We start from the raw sequence: 27,559 nt of genomic DNA, 5'->3' as shown, positions 1-27,559 counted from the left end.
TCACTTCTGAGCCAGCTTCACGCTAATGTGACTGGGAAAGCGGCAGACGATGGCCGCACCTGTGTCCCTGCCACTCATGGGGGAGACCTGGATGGAGTTCCAGGCTCCTGGCTTTGGCCCGGCTCACCCCAGTCATTGTGGTTATTTGGGGAATGAACTAGTGGATAACTAACTCATTCATTCTCTCTCTCTCTCTCTCTCTCTCTCTCTCTCTCTCTCTCTCTTTGTAACTGCCCCTTAAGGGAATAAATAAATATATTTTAAAGACCCAGTTGAAAAATCCCTCCTTGGCAATGCATTTCCCACCTCTCAGGTACCTAACACACTGCTCCATAACAACACTTAGCACAGGATATTGCAAGTATTTCATTATGTGTGTATCTTCCCTGTTTAGCTTTTGGGCTTCCTGAAGATAGGAATCATAAAATTCTTAAAAAAAAATTTAGCTTTTTATTTTTTAAAATCTGTATCAATATAATGAGAACAGATCTCATGCATTCCAGAGGTTGTTTTCTTGGGAATCATATAATCTAACACTCAGCTACTAGATAGCACAGCTGGAAAGAAACAAACAAAAGGCCGGTGCCGTGGCTCAACAGGCTAATCCTCCGCCTTGCGGCGCCGGCACACCGGGTTCTAGTCCCGGTCGGGGCACTGATCCTGTCCCGGTTGCCCCTCTTCCAGGCCAGCTCTCTGCTGTGGCCAGGGAGTGCAGTGGAGGATGGCCCAAGTGCTTGGGCCCTGCACCCCATGGGAGACCAGGAGAAGCACCTGGCTCCTGCCATCGGAACAGCGCGGTGCGCCGGCCGCAGCGCTACCGCGGCGGCCATTGGAGGGTGAACCAACGGCAAAAGGAAGACCTTTCTCTCTGTCTCTCTCTCACTGTCTACTCTGCCTGTCAAAAAAAAAAAAAAAAAAAAAAGAAACAAACAAACAAAAAAACCCATAATAATTATTTTTTGCCTAAAGGACTGAATGGGAAGACACAAAATGGCAGCCTCCTACTTCCAAACTCCCCTGAGATGCACCTGCAATGCCCATGACTTCTGGCAGCCATTCGAGTCTGGGAGTACTCTTGCATTGCCAGCCATCAAGGAGGAGGAGCCCAGCACACCCTTGCCCGACCTGAGACTGAGATCCTCAGCCTCCCTCGTCTTCTGCATACTGAGTCATTTCTCATTTCTTGGCCTCCAAATCACCTCACAGACCTGACATTTTACACTCTGGTCAGTCCAGAATCTCCACCTTTCCTCCTCGACTATGATCTGAACATTGTCACTATCCTGGCTATCTGAGGTATTCATTTGCCAAATCCATATGCCCTGGCACAGGCCTTCTTAGAAGGTTTCATTCATTCCTGCCACAGGACCTTAGTACATGCTGCACCCCTTGCCGGAAGTGCTCTCTACTGCTCATTCCAGGGCAGCAGTCTCTGGTCATTTCCTCTTTATCCTGCTCAATGCTGGGTATTTTCCATTTGTTCCTCCCAGCCTATCTCCACTTTTCTCCATGCTGCTCTTTGTCAAGAGCCTGACCTACAGGGGCTACATCAATGGGTTCCTTGTCATTGGACTCTATTTGGAATCTGACAAGGAAAGCGACCACAGGAGATCAGAGGAAAAGAGGACGGTGGGCTCAGATGGTTTATTCTTCTGGATTCTTCCTCCCTGGGTCTCCATAGCTCGGTTGTTTACCTCCTACAAAAAGTCACAGCTTTAATGGGACTTCTACCTCTCACCTTCCACCCAGGTCTCAGTAGCCACCTTTAGACTTAGGGTGCAGGAACAGGACCACATTCTTGTTAGTGCCAGGGTGCTCTCCCATCCCTCTGTGGCTCTGCTAATTCTACCCCTATCCTTGTGAATAGTCCTGCTATTGAATTTTCCTGAAACAGCCCGTTGTGGGTGTCATCCCTATCCTGCAGAGACCTTGGCTTCAGATTGCACACATCTCGATCAGAGAAGCCTTTCTTGGTCTCTGCTCCCCTCCCAGCCTAAGTCCTGTTGTAAGCTTTATCATCACCTCCTCACACTCCTTCTTCCTAACACTCATCATGGTTATAATTTTCTCCCCATGACTCACTATTTGATTAATATGTGCCCTTTCCCCAGGTAGTAATCTTCACTGAGAGACCCATCCGTTTCTCACTCATGATTGAACCTCTGAATATAGCCCAGGGTCTGGCACATAGAAGAGACACTTCCAAGTCTTTGTGGGATGAAATGAATAAACAAAAATGTCTCTCATGACCACAAATAGGGAGACATGGTGTGATCCAGAAAATACCATGCAAATCTGTTACTTCCTTGAGAAGGCACCAGTCCCAGTAAAACCAGGCTTCTCTGACCCAGTGATCATAAGAGTGATCAAGTGAAAGGGTGACTTTCACACGGCCATTGTGTCATTACGTTCTGATCCAGTTAGCTCCTGGACACCATGTTTTGTTGTTTTAAGAGAGGGAATTCATTCCTAACTTCCACTGGACCACAGGTAGTAACTAGACATGGCTAATATTTGGAATATAAGCAAAGCAGCAGAAAATATTGTGAAATCTCTGGCAGTAGAAATAGAGAAAAGTCAACGACTGATCCTTCTAACAGTAGCCAATATTTTGTCAATCTATTTGCATATAAACCTTTAAAAATATTAGAGATTGAGCCATAATTTTGCTCACACAGATGATTTTAATTATGTACACACTCTTGTCTTGTGAAATTTTAGATAGGGCTAATGTAGCTCCAAAGGAGTTCAAAGCTGTTTATTTATATTGACTGGGTTAAGATTAAGAAGAAATTTCCAGGTCATAAAGAGTAAAAATGAAGTACATATTTATCATTTGTTGTATAATTATCCTATGCTATGCCCATCTAGTAATTTGTAGCATGATCTTATTTACTTGTGATAGCAACTTTATAACTGGGTACTGTTATTTCTCCATGTTGTAGAAAAAGAAGTTGAGAATCAGAGGAAGCTAAAATCATGTACTTAATACATGGCAGGGATGGGATGCTATATCTGTTGATATTTTTAAGGAACAGTGGTTCTACTATTTATTTAATTCTTTATTATTTATTTACTACTTGTTGAAATTCTTCATTACTATTTGTTGAATTGGTAGGTGGTTAAACTTATGATTATAAACAAAATTGAAAGTATGTCATTGTAAAAATTAAAAGAAAAATAAAAAAGGAGGGAGGGGATTATGACAACTATCATATGCTCTTAAAACTGCATATAATAAATACATGAAATTTGTTCCTTTCATATAAAATTACCTAATTTGAAGCCTAGGCTTTTTGCCACTCCTTCCACTTTCACGTCTAAGTTATCCTTTGTACTCACCCATAATATTGTCCAGATTTAGTTCTCATCTCTGCAAATACCAAGACTCTGATTATCTCACAAAAGTGCCTCAAGTGATACCAGACATTATTTTTTAATTCTTTATTTGCTAATCATATTTATGACTGCAGTATCCCAACTGCCATTGTTGTATGCTTCAAATACCTAAATTCTGCACCCTTTCCACCTGTGTACTGTCACAGTCATCATTCCTTCTGGCCGTTACTTCATTCCATCTATTACTGCCTGTACTAAACAGAGTTACACCTGCCCCCATGCTCTCAGATGGAAATCATATACTTTGCCATCATTCAGAAGGCGCCCAATACTTCTAATACCCAAACTGCAGTCTGACAGGTTGACTGAACAGCTCCCAGGCAGTCACAGCATGAGGAAACTGAACAGCCTTTTGCAATCCATCACATCTCCTATGCTGGCAATTGTCAGAGAAGAAAAATTCCAAACATCAGAAGGGTTACAGAAGACATCCTTTGATAGCCTTTGCAGCTTGAACTTTTATCATGACAGGAGAATTCTGTAGCAATTACTCCTCCTAAGGCAGATCTCCACATGTGCAGTGCTGTGTAACGTGCTTTCACTTAGAGGGCTGCCTGTATTTAAATAATGCAAATATAATACTTATGAGAACCCGTGTTTCATTCTGCCTGTGTTCTAGCAGAGGACTAACTCATCACTCATCTTTTAACCACACCTTCAACAGCTCTACAACGATTTCCTTCTGTAGTTAGGTAAAGTCTGAAGTATGCTGATCACTTTAGCTTATCTCCCCAAGATCTACTCCTCTTCAGATGCTACTAATAGACACACCGAGCCAATCACTCAGCTCTAAACTGTAAGTACCCATTCATTCATCACACATCTACTGAGTGCTAGAAGCTAGTAACAGAAAGACAAACAGTACATGACTTGTAGAGGGAAAAAAGTATGTAAGGAAGCACATGAAAGAACGAAGTACAATAGGGTACTACATTGGCAGTGATGGAATCATATAAAGGTCACAGCGTGTGTATGAAGCTGGAATAGTCTACTCTACCACAAGCTCTGACAGGACTTCATTAACGTAACCTGGGTAGTGAAAATTGAAAAGTGAGCCAATTTGGTGCCACTTGAACAGATGAAGAGGCAGAGGCTTCAGGAAGTAGGAGCGAAGACTTCTAAGAATGATAGAGGCACTGACACTTGGGAGACAACAGTTGCTGCAGGACCAGGACTGTAAGTATTACAGGTGAAAGTAGGAGCATGGTTGAAACATGATCGTGACAAGAACAAAAGCTGGTGAACTTGGCAGATGCTTGATTATAGATGGTCTTATATACAAGCCTTGGTTTGACTCTTATGCAAATAATGTCATCAAAAAAGTAAGATCAGACGGTGGCACCGATTGCAGGGCCACAGGACAGTAGACACTGGTGGTTCCTAACCAACACTACTCTGCTCTCCCTTCCTCCTTCCACCCAGAACTTCAATTTTATTGAGTGTTTATCTTCCTTTAGGTGGTTAACTAGCTCTGGTTCCAGAGATGGGGTTCTGATTGGTGTAGGGCAATCATAGGGTATTCCATTTCTCTTGCCATTGATGGGTTTAGGCTTGAACATGTGCTACAACTATGTTAATGAGACCTGTGGGGAACTCTGCTGGGAGGTGATACTGGAACAGGAATCCTCGCTTCCAGAGAGATACATAGATAACCTGTCTATTTCTTCCCCAAGCCGTGGTAAATTTAGATATGATGCTTAGGGTAACTGGATTAAAACAACATAGTCACACTACCTTTGGCTGTTTTAGCCAATTGGGTTCAAGGAGGGATTTTCTCCTATGGAAATTCAAAGGTATCTTAACTGGTACAACCAGAAAAAGTAGTTGGAAAACTTTTGCAACCTTTAAGGAAAGATACAATAAGAGTAAGAACCAAGAATCAGCTGTGGGACAGAGAGAAGCAGAAGAGTTGCAGATATAGTGAGTACAAAATCTAAAGGATTCAGAGATCAGAAAGGGGAAGAAAAGTTCTATACTGATTGCCTGGTTGCTGGTTTGGGCAGCTGATTATAACACATCAGGATGAAAATACTTGCCTTGTCTGGATAGAGGGGTTCTAGAAACTGCTGTTACTGATTTTGGAAATTGGTACTTTGGTTCCACTGCTAATGCTGCTACTACAGACACTGCCTGAGGAGCCCATTGCAATGGCTTCTCCAAGTTCCTCATCCCACTTATGAACACAACAAAAGGGTGTCTCTCATTTATGCCCTGGGATTCCTACGGAGTGGTTTCCTTACGGGAACTGCAGCAGGAGCAAGCAATACGGCACTTACTTGGCACTCACGCATGTGTACCACTGAAGTATCAGGGAGTTCATATCAGTGGGGGCATACTTTGGCCCATAGGAAATGGCAGCCAATGGACAGATCCTTATCCTTTTCTTTTCCCAGATAAACTATTACAGGATGGAGTGGCTGCCTGTGGCGGCTTTTAAAATGTCCTACCTAATGTCAAGCAAACTTTTTCATAAGCTGTGGCCAGCTCAGTAATGCTCTCCTCCCTGCTTGCTCTCTCTTGTTCCCTTTCTCCGACTTCCTTCCCCTTTCTCCTTCTCCTCTCACCTTTCCCCTCCTCCCCTGTACTTCCTGACAAAGTGCCCACACAGAAGGCTCTGCCCCATTCTCAGTTATAGAACTCAGGCTAAGACACTGGTGGTAGTTATAGGAAAATCACAGTGTTTACTGACATTTTCCTGGGATCTGTCTTTTCTGCAGTCTTAGGACTTTTCAGTTCTAAACAAGTTACCATTCTGGAGCTAAGTACCTATGCATCACATTTAGGAAATTACATATTGAAGAGGATTTAGGCAGAAACTCTAAATTCATCAGAGCTCAACTTCCGGTTCAGTGTGAGAAAAGAGCAGGTTTTAGAACAGTACTGTGAAGCACTTGTTTTAATTTTTTTTTTGTCTATGGGGACGGCGACATGGCTCACTTGGTTTCCTCCGCCTGTGGCGCTAGCATCCCACATGGGCACCGGGTTCTAGTCCCAGTTGCTCCTCTTCCAGTCCAGCTCTCTACTGTGGCCCGGGAGGGCAGTGGAGGATGGCCCAAGTGCCTGAGCCCCTGCACCTGCATGGGAGACCAGGAGAAGCACCTGGCTCCTGGCTTTGGATCAGCACAGCGTGCGGCGGTAGCAACTATTTGGGGGTGAACCAACAGAAGGAAGGCCTTTCTCTCTGTCTCTCTCTCTCACTGTCTAACTCTATCTGTCAAAAAAAAATTTTTTTTTTTGTCTGACCTACCTGCTTTCTACTAACCTTATTCTTTTTACCTACTTACAGTCTTAGCCTGGAAATCTAATGTTAAGTCAACCATTTTAGAACTTGTTATAATAGAGAATCTTCTATATAAACCTTGAATAAATCAGTAGTTACCCTGAATTTGTTCTAGAGTGAAAGTGAAAGTTTGGAAATTCAACCTTAGGAGGTGTCTAAAACTTTCATTCAGTGGGTAGGTTATGTACTAGGCAGAAGTTAACTTCAATCAAACAATGTAAATGAAATGTTAATTCTTCAAACCTCCTGTTTCCTTCCTGACCCCTTTCCCATGAACAGCTAGTACACAGAAAATATCACTATAGCAACCTGTTCCTACATGACTGGGTTTGCAAAATTAATAGTTGGTCTGATCATCATTAGGGTCATTTAACAAATATTTCTGGTTCTCCCTGAAAATACACAATAGAATTTTACTTCTCTGTCCTTCTCATAAAAATGGCATTGGCCCATGTGATGTCATGGCCTCTTTTTTTTTTTTTTTTTTTTTGACAGGCAGAGTTAGACAGTGAGAGAGAGAGACAGAGAGAAAGGTCTTCCTTCTGTTGGTTCACCCCCCCCCCCAAATGGCCACCATGGACAGCACGCTGTGCTGATCCAAAGCCAGGAGCCAGGTGCTTCCTCCTGGTCTCCCATGCGGGTGCAGGGACAAGGACCTGGGCCATCCTCCACTGCCTTCCCGGGCCACGGCAGAGAGTGGACTGGAAGAGGAGCAACCGGGACAGAACCCAGCACCCGAACTGGGACTAGAACCCGGGCTGCTGGCGCTGTAGGCGGGGGATTAGCCTATTGAGCCACGGCGCTGGCCAGTCATGGGCCTCTTTCAGCCAAGATCATCAGAGGCAGAGATTGGAGTGATGCATACATAAGCCAAGGGACACCTGGAGCTGCCAGCGAGCACCAGGAGGCAGGCAAACAAGGAAGCATCCTCTCCCGGAAACTTCAGAAGGAGCATGTCCCTGAAGATACCTTGATTTTCAATCTCTCGCCTCCAGAATGGAGAGACGATCTCTGTTGTAATAAGCTATCTAGTTTGTGGTAACTTTCTATGCAGTCATAGGAAACCAAAACAGCCTTCAAAGCATACGCCACGGAAAAGACAGAAAAGTGTGTGCATGTGTGTGTGTGTAACACATATATGTTATATATATGTTAACAAAGATGGTTTTTCACTCTCACATCTTACTTCTCCCCTGGCCACAAGCATTCCAAAACTCCCATAAATAAAGCACCAGTCCCTCAGCACAGAACATATGAAGAATGTCTTTCTGCCATTCCTCAAACTACCATGGAGTACAGGTCTCGGATACACACAGACCTGAGTTTACATAAAATGTTATCACTTACATATAACCCAAAACAAGTCAGTGAAACCTTTGTAGTTCCAGTTCGTTCATCTACCCAATACCTAACACTATATATTGCATTTGTTTGTTGTATGGTGTAGTTGTATGGTGTTGTGGCTCCATGCACCTGAACCTGACCCACATATTTGGGGGAACAGCCCCCTTAGGAGGCAGCACCAGCCTCACAGCAGGGAAGTGAACGCATCGGTGCTCCTCTCCAGCACCCTGGTCGCTAAAGCAGAGGACTGACCCAGCCTCTGTAAGTTGGACTTCGCAGGGTATGACATCACAGGGAATTCTGATGAGCTCACGGCTGCCTCCAGGTCCCACAGCAGCAGCAAGAAGGTTCTAAGGACAGCACTGAGGTCAGTGCGGGTGACAGCTGTACACAGGGTAGTGCCTGTGTCTGGCCACGCTGCTGTGTGCCTTAGCTCTGCAGCATGAGCCTGGACGTTATTCTGGTTATGTATCCTCCAGATCTAATTTTCTGATGTTCTGGTATCTTTTTTTTTTTTTTTTTGACAGGCAGAGTGGACAGTGAGAGAGAGCGACAGAAAGGTCTTCCTTTACCGTTGGTTTACCCTCCATTGGCCGCTGCAGCCAGCGCACTGTGCTGAGCTGAAGCCAGGAGCCAGGTGCTTCTCCTGGTCTCCCATGCGGGTGCAGGATCCAAGCACTTGGACCATCCTCCACTGCATTCCCGGGCCACAGCAGAGAGCTGACCTGGAAGAGGGGCAACCGGGACAGAATCTGGCACCCCCATCGGGACTAGAACCCGGTGTACCGGCACCGCAGGTGGAGGATTCACCTATTGAGCTACAGCGCCGGCCTCTGGTATCTTTTTAGGATTTTTTTTTTCTTCTTAAATTAGCAGAATTTGTATCTGAGGCTGGCAGGTAGGAATGCCAACTAACACTGGGACTGAATGACAGAGGCTATGCAGAGTACTCAGCAGGAATCGGGAGTTATTTCCTTCTCCTCCTGTTTCCCTACATGGCTAGGAACAAGGATTCCACTACGACCAAGTTAACTATGAAGCTCAGAGCAAGAAGTGAAGGGTGAGAAGAAATTAAAGGGAGCAAGATCTTACGGGCAGTGTGCGTTCTGGTCAATAATTAAGATCAGGCTTCATCCATGTGCCAGGTTAACCAACAGCCTGCAGTGTTTCAAAAGGAGAGAAAAACTTCAAGACAGGATTAGAAATGGACTCAGAGGCCTTGGACCAAATTGATGATAAACCCACACCAAAGAAAACTCAAATCAGAAGGAAGCTGGGCTCTGCAAACCCAAGTATCAGCTGACAGTCTGAACAGGTTGCTTTGCATGTTTGTTGTTATTTATGTTTTCTTTGAAGCCTTGAAATCCCCGAAACCTTCTGCCTAAGCCAGCCTCACATTCGGATGCACTAAGCAGCTGTTGCAACTGGGGATTCTCTCCTTTGTGGAAATGCTGATTTAAAAGAATAATAAGCTCTTGGCTCCTGCTTACTCTCACAAGTTTCCAGCAACTGGTACCCTGACAAATGAAGTGTCAAAACATTTCCAAATTAAAACCCCACAGCTCACTAAACCCCACACCCTCAGCAGGATGGACTTTCCATGCCTGTACCCAGCACACAGTTGAAGAAACTAAAAATAACCAGATGGCAATTAGGAGGAACTCCATGGAAAGGAGATGAGGTGGGTTCCAGCAGGGTCAGCTTCCTGGATGGACTCCAAATGAAGTTCTCAGCCAGCAGTGCTCTGGCCAAGAAAGGATTTTCATTAAAACTGCATGGAGGTGGCAGAATGAAAACTCGACTTGAAAGATTTAAAATTATAGCAGAAGTGGAAACTATAGCACCATTCTCCAAGACCATCAAAAAGAATACTACTTGGTAATATGCATTGAGTTCCTATTGTGGGTCAGGAACTGAGCATTTCATACACACTGTATCATCTTGAATGTACAAGGATTCCAGGAAGTATCTACTCACTCTTAGAGATAAGGAAATCAAAGCCCAGAGATTGTAGACAACCTGCAAACCAGTAACAGTCTATGGCAGATGCATGATAAACGATCAAGCTGTAGTTTCAACTTAGCTTTCTGGCTCCAGAACTCAAGAGAGTAACCTTGGTACAATGCTGCCCCATACCTTTATGGGGATGCTTAAGTGACCATGATGTTTTCATCCCATCTTTAGGCCTAAATAAACAAAAGTCTTCCTTAGCAATCTCAGTCCACATTCCCATGCTCAGTATCTCTCAGAAGTCATGGGTGTGGGCTCTAAAGTAAGACACTGGGTCTTAACCTGGCCTTTTCATGCAAAATGGGGCAAATTATCTAGGTTCCCAGGCTTTAGTTTTCTCACTTGTGAAAGGGCAGTAACAGCCATCTTTATCTCATACAGTTCTGATGAAGGTTAAGGGAAACAGTGCATGGAAAACCCATAGCATGGTGCTTGCCTGAACTAAGCTCCTCAATAAATAACAGCCACTGGTATTGACTATTCTAAACCCATGCCCTTTTAAGTAGTCAATATCAATGACCTCTGAGGGAGTCAATTTCAATGAAGGAGAAGACAAGGGTTTACTGAAAACATAGCACCCTCCAGGGACACACACGGGTTGTTGTAAACTTGCTCTCAGTCTGATAAGAGAAAAAAAAAAAATGAGATTTTGGCTTCAGTGCGACCAGTCATCCTGGTGTGTCTGGGACAGAGGAGATTCCTGGGACACTAAAAGGAGGTAGTTTGCTCCTGTAGTTTTTACAGGGAGGAGACATTCCCTCCCAGGGGAGGGCAGCAAAGGACTAGCAGTGGTCACTTGCCATTCCTCATTTTCCCTACACAGGAATGACTCATCTGACATGACACTGGGAAAGAGGACTGAGCATGTCCAGCCCGAGCACTTGGACTTGGTCAGCAGGCTCCTCTGCCTGGTGAGTGTGCCCTTCAGTCTCCTGTGTGGGGAATCTGATGGGCAGGCTCTGGATCTGTGTGGGAGAACAGCTGTTTGGCACAGAGTGCAGAAGTTCAACTTGAGAGGAAAAAAGAAGAGGAAGCTTTATTGGGCCATAGGTATAAGCTTTCTTCTCCAAGCAGCGATATTAATAATGAAGCAAGTATTGTTTATATCTGACATCTGTGTCTATTTCTAAACTGGTTCAGAACTCAAAGGGTGAGAGGGATATAATTAATTATCCACCATGTGATTAATTATCACCTTCATAAACCCCAACAGATGGATGCCTATTTTATTTCATTGGCTGAAAAACCTGTTTTAGGCAGGCAAGAGATGGGTGTTTTGTAGAATCAAATGACATTAGAGCTAGAAGTGGCCTTAAAGATGATCTGGTCCAATATCTCCATTGTTATAGATGAATATATATATAGATGTACATATATATATATATATATATATATATATAATTTATACATTTGCAATGGCCAAGTGACATAATCCAAATATCCAAGTGAGAAGTCTGTGAAAGGCTTTTACAATGCAAATGATTGATGTGATCATTAGTTTGGGAATTGTGTTTAGAAGCTGGAACCAGAATTAAAAATGGATTGCAGATAATATAGAAAATAGATACTAGGTTCCAGATTAAAACTAAGTCCCAATAGAATGAAAGAAATTTCTCTCAACTGCAGAAAATATCCTCAAACCATGAAGAAGAAATCAATGGTAGTTCAAGGTTTAATTTTGCTTTAATTGTACAAAAACCACCTTAGGCAACAAGACTGTTTACCACAACCTTGAATACCAGAGAAGGTGACAAAAGAGACAAATCTGGATCCTCCATCCTCATCCTACCCATCTCTCATAATCAGATCCTCTTCCTTAGGAATGTTTAATTCATAATTGATGTAACCAGGCAAATGCCCCGCTGGCAAAGCAAGGTTCCTAGGCACCTCAAAATTTATGAGCAATGAGACTCTTACCAACTGTAGCCATTTCAGGTCTTGCCTTGTCTTTAATCTTTTACCCTTGGTCACTGGAGTACCTAGATGTAACTTTTAGAATGTGTCCAGTCTTGAGTGAGAGGAAGTCCACGTCACCTTATTCCTTCCAATAACTGAATTTACCTGGTCAGAATGCTTGCAGTAACTTCTTGAGAACTCAGAAAAGGAAACAATGCAGGCAAGTAGAGGAAGAAGACTAGAATTTAAAACAGTACAGAACTATGTGTGAGTTTACCCCCGTTTTCCTTTATGTGAACCCTGGCCTGAACTCACTGCACCAGAAATGGGTGCCAAGGTGTACACCAAGAAGGCTCCTGAGGCCATCCCCTTGTCAGGCGTAGAGAAGCAGAGGGGACTCCGAATGTTCAGAGTGTGGGAATACTCTGTTTTTCCTCTGTCCTATTTTCCTCTCCTCTTCCTCCCTCTTCTCTCCTTCTTTCCTTTCCCTTCTATCACACTCCAGACCAGACTCTAAGGATCTTGAGGTAGTGGGAGCATCAGCCTGGAGGGGCCCAAGCTAGGACGGAGGGATACCTTCCTCTCTATTTAATAACACTAACATTCTCAAAGCTGCCACCCTCCCCACCCCCCAGCCTTTTTATTTCCTGTGTTCCCTCTCTGCTTGATCAATATATAAGCATGTCATGGAAGTGTGTGACAGAGCAAGGTTTTTGTCCACACCCTGGAAAGTGGTCCCAGGGAATCACAAAGGATCAAGAAGTTCATGGGAAAGACAGAGCTTGGCAAAGCAACTCCTTACAGTTGCTTTTACAAATTCCTGGGCTCACCCTTGATTTGTGCATGCATGGATCTGATATTAATTAGCATACCAAAACTTTGAGAACTCCATCCAGCTGCCAAACTGAATAGTGGGTGACACACACAGAGGACAGATCCAAATAGTACTGCCAAGGCACTGAAAACTGAAGTGACATGGGATGGACAGCTAATTATCAAATGGAATTTGTGGCCTGGACCTAACCATGTTGACTCTCTGCTACAACAAGAGTATCAACATTCTCCATAGAACCGCTTTAGACTAGTCCTAGAGGCTCATGATATATTCAAAGTGTAGAAGATGTAATCCAGAATTTCTTAGCATATGAAGAATCAGGAAAATGTCAATTTCATTGGGAAACTATAACCTGAAGCAACACTGCAATGATATAGAGGTTAGAGAAAAAAAATCAAAGCAGCTATTATTTTAAGAGTTCCAATCAGCCAGCAGTCATCAACATTGCTGAAACCAAAGAAAAAAATGGGAAGTATTAGCCAAGAAATAGATAAGACACAGTGTCAAATGGAAACTTTGGAACTGAAAAAATACAATAACCAAAATAAAAACTTTACTGATGGGCTTGTTAAATTACGTTTGTATATATTTTAAGTTTGGTCTAAAGTTTTCGCTTTATACAGTGAACTATAACCTAACTTGGATGAACTATAGACTCTTCTACCAAGTAGCTGGATCTCAGCCAATCACATGTGGCCAACTGTTCAAACTCTGTTCACATAAAACAGATGTGAACTGTAATCAATTGGGCTGTCTCTGTACCTCACTTCCATTTTCTGTTTGCCACCTTTTTTTTCCTCTGGCTACAAAAATAACCATGAGACAAAGCAGAACATTCTGAACCATTTTTGGTCTGGACTTTTGCCCAACTCTAGAATTGCAAATAAAGCCAATCAAAATCTGTAAAACCAGATTTAATTTTCTCTTACCATTCTCCTTAGAAGAATGGAAACAAAAGAGGAAGTCTCCCCAGGTAAGCCAACTTCTAAAGGGGGCCACTTTTCACTAGACCACAGATCTACCATCATTACAGCTGTGGAACAGACCAAGCATCTCAGAGTTTAGCGTTTTCTCTAATATCACGTAGTTAACAGAGAAAATAAAATAAAATAAAATAGGCCCTACAACCACTGGTTCCCCTGACCAGTACTATTGCCTCTGATATGAGTTGCTCAGTATTTTGAACATTTTGACTATCTCACAGGTAGAAGAATAACGGACAACAGTTGTATAACGCATTAGCAGCGATTCATCCTTCAGATCCATTTCATGAAGGAAATAAATGCATGCACATGTGGAGTCTATGAAAAAAATTGAAATTGAGTATCTCATGAAGAGCTATTCATTACATAGCAATAAAGCCCCTAACCTGTTCTATGCACCAAAATGTAGTTCATTCAGCCTCTTGAGTTCCAGGCACTCAAAGCTTAATTTTTTTATTGAGATGAAATTCATATAACATCAAATTAACCATTTTAAAGTGTATAATTTAGCATCACTTAATACATTTACTATGTTATGCAGCCATTAGCTCTATCTAGTTCCAAGACATTTTCATTGCTCCATTTCTAATTCCCTCTTCATCCCTGGCCCCAGTCAAGCTCTGACAACCAGTGGCATGCCTTCTGTTTTATTTATCTTTATATAAATGAAATCCCATGACCTTTTATGACAGGTTTCTTTGACTTAGCATGTATTCGAGGTTTACCCACATTGATGTATGTGTCAGCATTTCATTCCTTTTGATGAACAGTGTTCATAATATTCCATTGTATGAAAATGCCACATTTTGTTTGTATATTCATCAATTGGTGAGCACTGGATTGTTTCTACTTTTTGGATACTTTGAATCATACTGCATTTGTGTACAAGTATGTGTTTAAATGCCTGCTTTTGATTCTTTGGGGTACACAGCTAGGAGTGGAATTGCAGTGTAATAGGTAATCCGATCAAAGCCTCATTTGGATTCTGTTCTTGACAAGTCTCCTTAACATGACGTGAGATAGGCAACCTGCTACCAGCATTACCTTGTCTCTAAAGTCACTGTGGTTCTGTAGGATGGTTCTGTGGTAGGTGGCTGTCCTCACAAATCTTGCATTATGTTCTGCTGCTGGGAAATGCAGCCATAAAACTGCAAGGGAAAGAGAGGGAGAGGAGGAATCAACAGCCCATGAGGCAGCCCGTCATGCACATCTGGTTCTCACAGTCACCCTGATCAAGGCAGGTGTATGCTTTGACACACAGGGAAGTAGAGGCTGAGAGAGACATGGTGATTCACCAGCTGACACTAGCCCCACTTGATATTAGTGCCAAAGAGTCACGCCAGATTTTTTTCCCACAATATATGGAGAGTGTGTACTATGAAATACAAATGCATGGATTCCAAAATTGCTTTTGCATCAAAATAAACTCTTGCTTTAAATTTCATTTTTTTCTACAAACTATTAGCAGTACCTTCATTTTTATAAGATGTAGAATTTCAAGTAGATTCCACACTTCTGAAACCTGCTCTAGATACAGGGCTAGATCGTTCTGAGATAGGTGCTCAGTGTCCCTTCCTAAAGCGGAGGCTCAGACAGAACAGGTGAAGAATAACAGAGTTGGGGCTAGCATTGAGGCACAGCCATCACCTGCGATGATGTCATCAAATAGAGGCACCAGTTCCAATCCAGCTCCCTGCTAACAGCCTGGGGAACACCAGTGCAAGATGGCCTCCTGCCTCCTGGATTTCGCCTGACCCAGCCTTGGCTGTGGCAGCCATCTATAGAGTGAACCACCTGATGGAAGATCTCTCTCTCTTCTCTCTCTTTCCCTTCCCCCATCTCCCTCCCTACCCTTCCTTGCTCTTTCAAATAAACAAATAAATCTTAAAAAAAAATGAGTTGAGAGAGGAAAGGGTTAGGTCCAAAATATCAACTGCAATGAAGAACCCCTCAGCCTCGCCTCCAGAGGAAAACAGAATTTGAACAGAAATTCTGAGTGACGATGGAGTTGGCCAGAAGTAAGTGATGGTGCTAATTCTGATGGATAAAGAATCAAGCTGGGTGGGGTGATGCGGTACATATAAACTCATGGACACTGACAGTGATAAATATCATCACTGTAATTGCCACTATCTACGAGAGCTTTCTGTGTGCCAGACACCAAGCTAAGTGCTTCCCAGACATCACCTAATCAAATTAAATCATCACAACAGTCAGAAGAAATTACACTCTTCAACTGAAGAAACAAAGATACAGCAACTTGCCCAGGTTCTAACATGTCAATCACTGGATGTACAGGACTTTTAAAAAATACACATAATTCATTCAATATTTTATTAATTTATCTACTTATAAGGCAGAGATAGAGACAGACAGTGAAATCTCACATCTACCGATTCACTCCCCTGTGGCCTGCAACAACCAGGGCTGAGCCAGATAAAGCCAAGAGCTGGGTCTCTCCCATGGGTGACAAGGATCCAAGTATTTGAGTCATTACCTGCTGCTTTCTGGTGTGCACATTATCAAGAAGCTGGCATCAGGAGTGTATCTGGGTCTGTGACATGGGACACCTAGCCCCTAGCATGGAGATTTAAATCCAGGTGATACTATTACTGCTGGTCTCCCTTTGAGACCTACTGCAGTAGAATACCAACGTCTCCTCTCCACCCGACCTAGGTGTGCTCCCAGGCGAGGGTCACCTTGAAACAGTATAACCAGGGGCCGTTTTGCTGACCTGGAAGTACTGTGCTGCAGATGCCTCTTCCGTCTGCTGGCTGAACCCTGAACACTCCTTTTTCTGATTCCGGCATCTTTTCAAGATATTTGAAAATGCACTGAACTCTGCACGGACAAAGGAACAAAAAAAAATCCACCTTGAAAAATCTTCACCTTGAAAACCAGAGAACTCATTGTTGCACTAGGCAAAAAATTCCAACTGTGAAAACAGTAGAAGATGGAATCAGCATGTTCGGTCCTGAACACACGCAGGAGAAGGAACGGCAAGGTGGAAATGGGTACTGCTCGGAGGCGTGACATCCCTATTTACACTTGCCAGATACATCTGCATTCAGAAATGTCAAGTGGGAGAGCAGAATGGGACACAGGCGGGGCCTGGGCTCCTCGAATTCTCCCAGTACTGAGCTCACAAAGCTCATGGGACTTTTCCTCAGTTTGTGTTCTGCGGAAGGTGATTATTTGATGATAAGTAAAAAAAAAAAAAAAAACTATATCTGTGAATACAAAAAAAGATCATATATGTAAAACCTCCTTCTATCATCACAATGGAAGAATTCTTTTCTCTTTCTTAGTATTTGCTAGCTATATATAGAACTGGTAAATTACTAAGGATATATACATACCAGGGAATGCTTCCCATTATTTGGAGAAAAATGTGGAAGTGAAGGCTCAAAACAATCTAGAAGTGACATTACTGATAAATAAGACAGCATGCACAGTTGCCGAATGCTGTTACAGCTGCCTGAGAAATGGCTTTTGAAGTCTACCCAGCAGTGTTCTGTCTGTGGCCTCTTCCCTCTGTACAACAAGCATTATGACTGGGTTTCCATTTCCAGCTCACGCTTGAATCTTTAATGCCTACCCACTCTTCGTCCGTGACAAGCTCTGGTCCTTGCCACCCTAGATTTAACCTCTCACGTTCCCACCTGCCCCCGCTCCAGTCCCCTTCTGACCCTGTCTTCCTGAAAGGACACCTACACTCCTACCACACAGACCCACTTACAGATTCCCACATCAGCTTGGGCCCGGCCTTCACTTTGAACCCTATTTCTGCTGTCAGATCACCTTTGACATTCACTTCCCACTCATCCTTCCAGGTGCCATTCAACAGCTTTCTCCCATTGCTCGGTTCCAGAACACCACAGACAGAATTCGCTGCTACAACATTGTGGGTCTCAACATTCACACGAAGAGCCGAGTCATCTGTAAAGATGCTTTTACCTGGAGATACTGGCCATCCCGACACCCGGGAATTTAACACTGCTAGTGGATCGAGAGCTGTTTTCTTCAAAAGCTGCTGGAGTTAATTCTCACACACAACAGAGGCTGAGGACCTTTACTCTCACACTCTCAGTGTATCAGTCATAAATTTTGAGAAATGACCAATGGACTTGTTGAACTTACTTTTAATTGAAGATCCAGTCCTATAGAGCCTGGGGCTTTCTGATGTGGGCACAGATAGTTTGAAAAATTATATCTTGGTATAGAATAAATATCAGGGACCTTCAAAGTTTGTTGAAAATAGAATTAAAAGAATACTTTGGCAGAATAAAAATTTTGAAATATATGCATATGAAGTATCTTGATATTCCATGAAAAAATATATCATGATAAAACTATAGATTTCAAATTTTATGCCAAAATAAACTTATTTTTTAATTTCCTTTTTCATGAGCTTTTTAAAGTACCCTCATATTTTAAAACGTGTAACTGCTATGCCCCGCCCCTTGCCAGAAGAGAATACCATCTACTCCAAAAGAGTTGCAGGAAGAAAGAGGGAGGAACTGTTCAATGAAATATAACTGAGAATTACATGTATAGTGTATCCTGAACAATGACTATTTCACCAGCTTGTAGAGAGGCTCATCCTTCCTGTCACTAATGTTCCTATGTGGATCTCTCTTTTATAAAAACACGATGGTTCTTTGGATAAAAATTAATCTTGGGCCAGGTGTTCGGCCTCATTGTTAAGAAACCCCCTTTGTCGGACTCCTGATTCCAGCCAACTTCTAATGCAGACAGACCCTGGGAGGCAGCAGGTGATAGCCCCAGTACTTGGGTTTCTATCACCCATGTGGGAGATGTAGACTGAATCCTCAGCTCCTGGTTTTGGTTTCAGCCCAGTCCTGGCCATCATAGACATTTGGAGAATGAACCAGCAGAACGAAGCTCTCTTTCCACTGCTCAAAAATTAATTAAAAATTTAAAAATTCATCTCCCTCATGAAACTTTCTAAATTTTTATTTATTTACTTAATTTCATTTTATCTGAAAGTCAGAGAGACAGAGAGATAGAGAGATCTTCATCCACTGGTTCACTCTAAATGCCGACAACAGCCAGGCCTAGGCCAAACTGAAGTTAGGAACCTAGAACTAAATCCAGGTTTCCCACATGGGTGGCAGGGACCCAAACACTTGAGCTGTCACCTGCTGCCCCCCAGGGTACACGGTACCAGGAATCTGGAAGAGATGCAGAGGCACCGGGACTGGCACTGTGGCGTAGCAGGTAAAGCCACCGCCCGCAGTGCCGGCATCCCATATAGGCGCCGGTTCAAGTCCCAGCTGCTCCTCTTCCTATCCAGCTCTCTGCTATGGCTTGGGAAAGCAGTAGAAGATGGCCCAAGTCCTTGGGCCCTGCACCAGCATGGGAGACCCAGAAGAAGCTCCTGGCTTCAGATCGGTGCAGCTCCGGCCGTTGCAGCCAATCAGGGAGTGAACCAGTGGATGAAAGACCTCTCTTCTCTGTCTCTCCTTCGTTCTGTGTAACTCTGACTTTCAAATAAATACATCAATCTTATTTAAAAAAAAAAAAAAAAAAAGCAGCAGCAGAGGCACCTGGATTTGAACCCGACACTTGGTTACGGTATGCGGATGTCCCAGTCAGTATCTTAAATACTGCACCAAACGCCCACCCCTTTATCATGAAACTCCCCAATAGCTCTTTGTAATTAGACCCCCTATAAAGGAAATGACACAAATGATGGTTTAAAATAACAACAAAGGCAACACACAAAACTATAAAAAATTCACAAAATACAAGTCAAAGAGAAGAAAATATAAATGATAATCTCATCATCCAAATGATTAACTATTGTTATGTTGGTGTGTGTGAGTGTGTATGTGTGTAAATTCCCGTTATTGGAGCAGCCAGTACACGAACCAGCACCCATAGGAGATGAGATCCAGGTGCCCCAGCCAGAGGCTTAGCCTACTACACCACAGTGGTGGCCCTGCCCCTACAGTTACAGTTATACCATAACTGAACCAACTCCGAGAGGTTGGATTTCCAAACCCTACTATAGGCCCACTGTATCCAAATGACAGAGCCCTTATTGATTTTGGTGACAAGACCATTTTGAGAATTCTAGTCCACAGAATATGGCAATAGTCATACAATAATGTCACATTATAGTGAACAGATGCCGTTCCTTCACAGCATCCTTGTATAATAAACATGTTAATCAGTATTTCTGTTCTCTTACGACTCTTTTCTGACTGTTCTCTTTTGCAATATTTGTTGTAAAAATAACATCTATAAATACATCAAAAAAATTTAGAAATGCAGAAAAGAAAGCCAGATAGGAAAAATAACTTCTAGGTATAACTACTAATAATAGTTTGGGAATCTCTCAGGAATTTTCCTTTATATATTTGTGTTTATCTCCTATTTACAGCGATATCACTGTACTCTCCCATTACACAATCTGCTTCCTCACTGAACAATATATTATTATATATATTTCTGGGCCAACACTTTTCACTCAACTACACATAAAGTTACAAAAGCTTTTAACCGTGGTCTCATTTTGCTCTCACTTCTCTAATTTGTTCTCAGAGGCAACATCAGAGACTCAGTAGATCTAAATTTCAATAATGCTTTTCATGATGTTCCCTCAAATCCTAGACCTAATTCTTTGCTTACCAAACTCTACTGGGGGGCTCAAAACTACCGAGTCTATTAAACTACAAATTTCCTATTTTTGCATTTTTCACTTTAAAAAGATGCTGGGCAATATTTACTCGGTTCCAGTGTCTTGGCTCATCTCCAGTTCTCCCTGAGCTCAGAGAGATTGTTAGCAGTGATTTTCATCACCCATCTGTGAGTTCTCTGAATCCAGAGCATTTCTGCTGTTTGCGCTTTCAAAGCCTATGGTAAATTAATTTGTTCTGCAAATACTCTTTTGAATATTCTCTACAGTTGCAAGTCTCTATCCTTCAAGAGAGATCTGAGCTTTTAATACAACCACTGATAATGGCTGCCTAATTTACTGAATAGCATGTGTGGTAAGTTGAAAAGCCTTTTTCATTAAAGAACAAGATTTTCACTAAAGTTACACAGCTCATGCTGTACAGCTCACCAACTGTCTCCAAAGGAAAATGCAGAAAATGCAATGTAACATTGAACTACACTAACATTCATGACATATATAGCCTATAAAATAAGTACTCTTCTAGATGTATCAGTCTGACTGCTATATTTTAAAAACTCATTATATTATTAACACTTAGTGTACTTAGGTTGCTGTAACAAAATGTCACACATCGAATGGACCAGACAACAGAAATTCATTTTCTCAATTTAGGAGGCTGTGAACTCCAATCTCAAAGTTTCACACCAGGGCTCTCTCTTCCTGGCTTGCACAGGACTGTGTTTTTGCTGTTTCTCATGGCAGAGAGTCATGGGGTTTCTTGGTATCTCTCTTTCTAAGGACACTAATCACGGGGCTGGTGTTGTGACATAGAGGGTTAAGCCACCACTTGCAACGCTGGCATCCTGTGTCAAGAGCTAGCTACTCCACTTCCTGTGAATGCACCTGGGAAAGCAGTGGTAGAAGGCTCAAGCACTTGGGACCCTGCCACCCATGTAGGTGACCCACATGGAGTTCCTGGCTCCTGGCTTCAGAATGGCCCATCCCTGGCTGTTGCAGCCATTTGGGGAGTGAACAAACAGATGACGATCTCTTTCTTTCTATCTCTCTGTTTTTTTTTCTCTCTTTCAAATGAATGAATGAATGAATCTTTAAGGACACTAATCCTATGGGACCAGACTCTACCATATGATTTCATTAAAATTACTTTTTTAAGATTTATTTATTCATTTGAAAAGCAGAGTTACAGAAAAGCAGAGACAGAGGCAGAAAGAGAGAAAGAATCTTCCATCTACTGGTTCACTCCCCAAATGGCTACAACAGCTGCAGCTGGGCCGATCTGAAGCCAGGAGCCAGGAGCTTCTTCTGGGTCTCCCACATGGGTACTGGGGTCCAAGGACTTGGGCCATCTTCTGCTTTCCCAGGCCACAGCAGAGAGCTGGATCGGAAGTGGAGCAGCCAGGACTTGAACCGGCACCCGATGAGATGCCGGCACTGCAGGTGGCGGCTTTACCTGCGAAGCCACAGCGCCAGCCTCCTTAATTACTTCCTGACTCCAACTATAGCCACACTCAAGGCTAGGGTTCTGACACATGAATTTGGATAGGAAACAATTTCAGCCATAGTAGGCAGTTTAGTCACAATTGTCTTATAATCCTGGCACAGGGACCAAATTTGGCAAATCAAACACAAGAGCCCCTTGTTTGACAAGTTCAAGACGTATTTATGGGATTGCTGGATTCAGGAAATCCGGAGTATGCAGGAACCATCTCCTGCCTCTGCTAGATTCTGCCCCAAGGATGTCGTCTTCACAATTCACTCTCACTTTACTTTAGGCTCAATCAATGGGTGTAGACAAAGTACATGTCTGTGGTTCCTCATGACATATAAAGATACCAAAAACACTTCATTAAATACTTCTTTAGGTATGAACAGACACCTAAGCGCTGATTTCTCCCTTCCCTTCAGCCTCTAGAAGAAAGGACTGCAGCAGGCAGTTTGGAGAATCCAACAGCAACAGGAGCATTAACAACCCAGGCTCCTGTCTTTAGCAGCTCTGCAAGATGGGTAGCAAGACTGTGGGTGAGCAAGGTGAAGGGGTCTTAAAATCCAGCAGGAGGGTCTGGCGCTGTGGCACAGTGGGTTAAACCCCTGGCCTGAAAGCGCCAGCATCCCATATGGGCGACGGTTCTAGCCCTGGCTGCTCCTCTTCTGATCCAGCTCTCTGCTGTGGCCTGGGAAAGCAGTGGAAGGTGGCCCAGGTCCTTGGGCCCCTGCACCCATATGGGGGACCTGGAGGAGGCTCCTGGCTTTGGATCAGTGCAGCTCCAGCTGCTGTGGTCATCTGGGGAGTGAACCAGCGGATGGAAGACCTCTCTCTGTGTCTCTACTTCTCTCTGTGGCTCTGCCTTTCTTATGAATAAAATATATCTTAAAAAAAAAAATCCAGCAGGAAACGCTCTTTTGAAGAACAGTTTCACAAGGAGCCCAGCTCCCTCCTGTTTTTGATGGAGGAGCCTTTGTTCCACAGGCACTGTTTGTTGTTTGTTGGAAGGACACTGTTCATTCTGCAGAGCCAGCCAGCTGTTTAGAACGTAGTGTAGTCCAAAGGAATGTGTCCATTTGCCTATTGGCTCCTTCGGCTACTGGGGTAGAAGAGGTAGGCTATGGGGCAGAACCACTGTTCTGGAATAGGGAGATCTCAGCGTGAGTATTTCGCAGAAGTGTAAAGGCAGCAGAAGGAGCACAGAAGGAAGTGGAATCAGGCATCATTGCTAGTAAAAGCCAGGTCCTGCTGACCAGAGCCTAGGTTGTGAGCAAAATGAGAATTCCGTTCAAAGGGCAGGCCTGCCCACCCCAGCAGAACCGCTGGTGCCCCCTCTTGGGTGGTAAGCCACCATGTTGTGTCATTTCACACCACCCATACAAAGATGCACTTTTCTGTACCACAGACATTAGCCAATGACATGGTAGCTTCATGCAATAGTCATGATTCCAATTATTTTCCTTTGATTCTCCAACCTGATTTAAGTTTCATCTTGACAAACCATTATTTTTCAATTTTAGCACCCAGTTATCCTTGTGGATCAATACAGACTACTCTGACACATCATTTTCTTTTTGTTCTGTTCTTTGAAAAGACCAGATTGAAGGGATCTGTTTTTGTTTGCTTGCTTCTATTAAATAGCTGCTATTTACCAGAGCTACTGTCTGTGGCTTTCCACACGGAGAATTTATTTACCAAGATTCTAGCACCTTCCTGTGCCAGGAAAGGGTAATACCTGTCTGACTACCTCAGCTGTTCCGGCCACATGTCCCCAACCTACACCAGAAAATACACCACTGACAGCACGAGACTCAGAGTGCGGATTTAAAAAAAAAAATGTCAAACTCCAGACACTGTTGCAGAACTGCTTCTGGGCTATCCTGAATAATTTACAAAAAGCCCAGTCTAATTCTCTCTAGCTAGCAGCCCGAGCTTGCCAAGTTAAGCTCTTTTTACTGGGTGCCCAAAGGAGGAAAGATATCCATTTTTCTGTGACCAGTAGATAGAGAAGACAGCAATACTCCCCCACTTGCCCCTTTCAATTCTCCTCCCCCCAGTTGCACGTCTGACTGCTTTCCCCCTTGGGATGGATCTGGCTTACCATGGAATACACTGGTTCTCATCTCCCTAGATCCCTACCTGCTCAGAGCTGGGAAAGTGGGACTGCATTTCAGGACATCACCTTGCAGGATCTATGTGACTGCAGCAGCGCGAGGTCTACTTCTCTAAGCCAGCCCCTCAGTAGTTCTCTGCACAATGCACTGTCTGATCACTGCCATTCTGTCTGGGCATTTGTTTTTCTTTCCTAACTCGCCCAATAGAATGTAAAGAAAAAAGACTTAAGTGAAGGTACAAAGATTTATTCACCCTTCATGCCTAGTGCTTTCTATAATCTCCGGCACACAGTGAGCACCCAGTAAATGCCACTGAACGCGTAAGTCAACGAATGAATGGAAACGTTGTTCTTTCTCCTTTTTCTCTTCTCTTTCCCCACTTCTTCTGCTTCCTCCTCCTCCTCTTCCTCTTCTTCCCTTCCCTTCCCTCCCCCTACTTTTTCTTCTCTCCCTTTTGGATCCATTTCCACTCCCACCTCCTGAATGGCTCAGTTCCTCCAAAGTAATCACCTTAAAATTGAGAGTTGGTATCTCACTTATTTCCTCCCGAATCAGTGGTGTACAAACTTAACAATCTGGGCTCAGCCACTCTGTTTAAGAGAAAATTTTAATTGATCATTATTAACTAAACTCATGGACATCTGTCATTCCAGAACTATACAGCCACCAACTCAGCAACTCCATCCTACCAAAACAGTCAACATAAGCCCAGAGTGAGACTTGTAGAAATTAAGACCCATCTCTGAATCCAATGTCAAGGCCTGCAAACAATGGCAATTGATCAGCTTTGAGCCAGCCTTGTCAAAACGCAAAGGAAAATCAGGGTTCTGTTCTCAGAAGACAGGAGAGTACACAAACACTAGGCAAATCCACAGATGAGCACTACCAAAAACCAAACACGGACTACAGTAGAAGTGGGGAAATCCGCATGCTTCAGGAGGCAAACCAGAGGAAGCTGAGCTATGGAAAACAGATACCCAGCTCCTTGGCTCCTCAAATCCTGGGAGCTTGGGTTAGCCTACACGCAGATTTTACATTCAGTCCTAGACCACTGCAAAGTTGATTTGAATATGGCTCTATAACATCAAATTCCTGACATGGACCAGTGACCAGCTGTGTTTCCCTGTCCATATTTCCTGCAAGGATCTGGCTTGGCTCCTAGCTCCTTATGTCCTGTTTATACCATCCAACCCCACTGTCAACTACCTGATTTGTTAAGAAGGGGCTGTTGATCAAAGGGTAGGTAACTCAGCCAGAAGCAAAAGACCTATGCAGTAGAATCAAACTACAGCTGATTCTGAAGTTCTAATGGGGATGATAATTCTATGTCTTCATTCTATGCTTGCTGTTCTGGAAGAATTATTGACCTCATTCCCTCGTTCAAGAGTCCTGGTTTGGATGATAGGCTACTGAGTCATCCTACCCATAAGATCATGTAGACTTGGCGAAAGTGGCCATGCTGGGACAAGTCCAAGAGGAAGAGGCTGCTAAGAGAGATGTGGCAACTGAAAGTTGCAGGTGGGGAGCCTATGCAATACATGAAAACTGGAGGAGAAATACCATTCTCCCCACCATGGTTCCAGAAGACTCCATTTAACCACCTGAAATGCCTGCAGTTCCAGGAGATAAGTCATTACAGTGACTTCCCCTTTTTGAGTTGAGTTCTATTGCCAGCTTTGACTAGAACAGAAATTTCCCCCGCTGTACAGGAATGCTCTTGGGATTATTTTCCCCTAACCCACTGCCACTTGATCAAGGTTACTGAGTGTGCCTTTTTGTTCTGTTTTGGTGTTGAACTAACAATTTTCTCTGTTGTCATGTTTTACTCATTTCAAGTGCTTTTAAAATATGCACCAGGCTTTTCTCAGTCCTAGAGGTAAATAAATAGGTCTAATTGCAATTGTAGCCATTTTATCACTGTGCTTTAACCTCTTACAGTAAAGACCATCCCAGATTCATATTATTTAGGATCAAGAATGAATTCCACAAAATCACTCAATCACTTGTGAATGACTAGACATGTAGAGACAGAAGGGACTTCAGTTCACTAAGTGAGGCCAGAATGTACCTTCTGGTGTATTTAACATATATTCACAGAGAGACTCATTTATTTATGCGACAGCATGAGCTATTAATCAATTAGTTCTTGTTTCCTGAGAACCTCTGCACGCCTCGCAGCAAGAGAAGCAGCGCTGCAAAACACCAAACAGGTGGCACAAAGGCTCAATTCCAATTCCATTCAATTTAAACAGCTCTTGAAGGGACACTGGATGACCAAAATCAACATTCTTTTTATGGTTGACTATACCATGCTACCTACACTCCCAGGAGAGTTAACTTTGGGGAAGCATTAGTATGATTCAATGTAAAATTTTAAACACTGAAATAGCAGCATATACCTTCACTACATGATACATGGGGCACTCTATTATGCTAAGTGACAACCTCTCATAATAGGTAGATGTCAAAATCTCTCTGGGCTTTCTTTTATACACTACCCATAAATGAATGAGACCAAAAAAGGCCAAAAATGCAGTTGAGAAATTCTACACCTGTTGCAAAGCTACTTTGAAAGAAGCTAATTTGTAATTGAAAGACTTGAGGTTTCAAGTCAAATAAAAAGATCAATCTAAATGATAGCTGCTTTGTTGTTTTTGCAATATGATTTTTTAAAGATTTATTCACTTGAAGTCAGAGTTACACAGGGAGAAGGAGAGGCAGAGAGAGAGAGAGATCCTCCATCCACTGGTTCACTCCCCAGTTGGCTGCAATGGCCAGAGCTGCAACGGTCTGAAGCCAAGAGCCAGGAGTTTCCTCCGGGTCTCCCACGTGGGTACAGAGCCCAAGCACTTGGGCCATCTTCTACCGCTTTCCCAAGCCATAGCAGAGAGCTGGATTGGAAGTGGAGCAGCTGGGACTCGAACCAGTGCCCATATGGGATGCCGGCACTGCAGGCGGGGGCTTTACCTGCTATGCCACAGTACCGGCCCCTGCAATGATTTTTAAGATCTAGCTCTCTTCCCATTCAAACATGGATTCAGCAATAATACTAAACAGTTGTGCTACTTAATCCTAGTCAAGAAATTAACCTCGTCTTCATTTTCTAGAGAGTAAAATGCACTATTGTAGTTCTCAGTGAAATGGCTCTACAGCAACTGGCCCAAACAAAGGATATGTGTTTTCAAAGCTCAATCTTTTTGCTTCTTCTCTTTCCTATTTCTACTGGTGGTCTAGTGGGTTACAGATTGAGCAAAGGCTAAACCAATTCCATAGGAATGCTTCAATTTGGCCAATATGTATTTCAAATTTCTCTGAATTTCTGCCTAAAACTTAAGACATGGCACACTTGGGTCTGACCTACTGTGTGGCAGCAATCAGCAGGAGGGAAGTAGCCATGGTTATCTTTCAGATGGGTACAAGAACTCCAGTCACCAATGTTGTCCCTGTTTTCTCTTCTTTGCAGTCAGCTCATTTCAGGCATTTCCATGGTCTGCCTGGGTCCCACAGGCACTTGAATCTGTGCCTTCCAAATCCAAGGATCCATTACA

General features: G+C 43.2%; 1 protein-coding gene across 1 annotated transcript in view; it reads right to left on the bottom strand.

Moving 5' to 3' along the window:
- The window catches only part of LOC133771023 (histone-arginine methyltransferase CARM1-like), a 183,821-nt gene that overhangs the window by 124,277 nt on the left and 31,985 nt on the right, over nucleotides 1–27,559 (bottom strand). The window contains 4 exon segments of the mRNA XM_062206769.1: nucleotides 14,792–14,853; nucleotides 14,856–14,895; nucleotides 16,482–16,588; nucleotides 17,483–17,777. Coding sequence (XP_062062753.1) covers nucleotides 14,792–14,853; nucleotides 14,856–14,895; nucleotides 16,482–16,588; nucleotides 17,483–17,777 — 504 coding nt within the window.

Source organism: Lepus europaeus, chromosome 12, assembly GCF_033115175.1.
Source record: "Lepus europaeus isolate LE1 chromosome 12, mLepTim1.pri, whole genome shotgun sequence".
NCBI lineage: Eukaryota > Metazoa > Chordata > Mammalia > Lagomorpha > Leporidae > Lepus > Lepus europaeus.
This window is presented reverse-complemented; position numbering and strand designations above follow the sequence as displayed.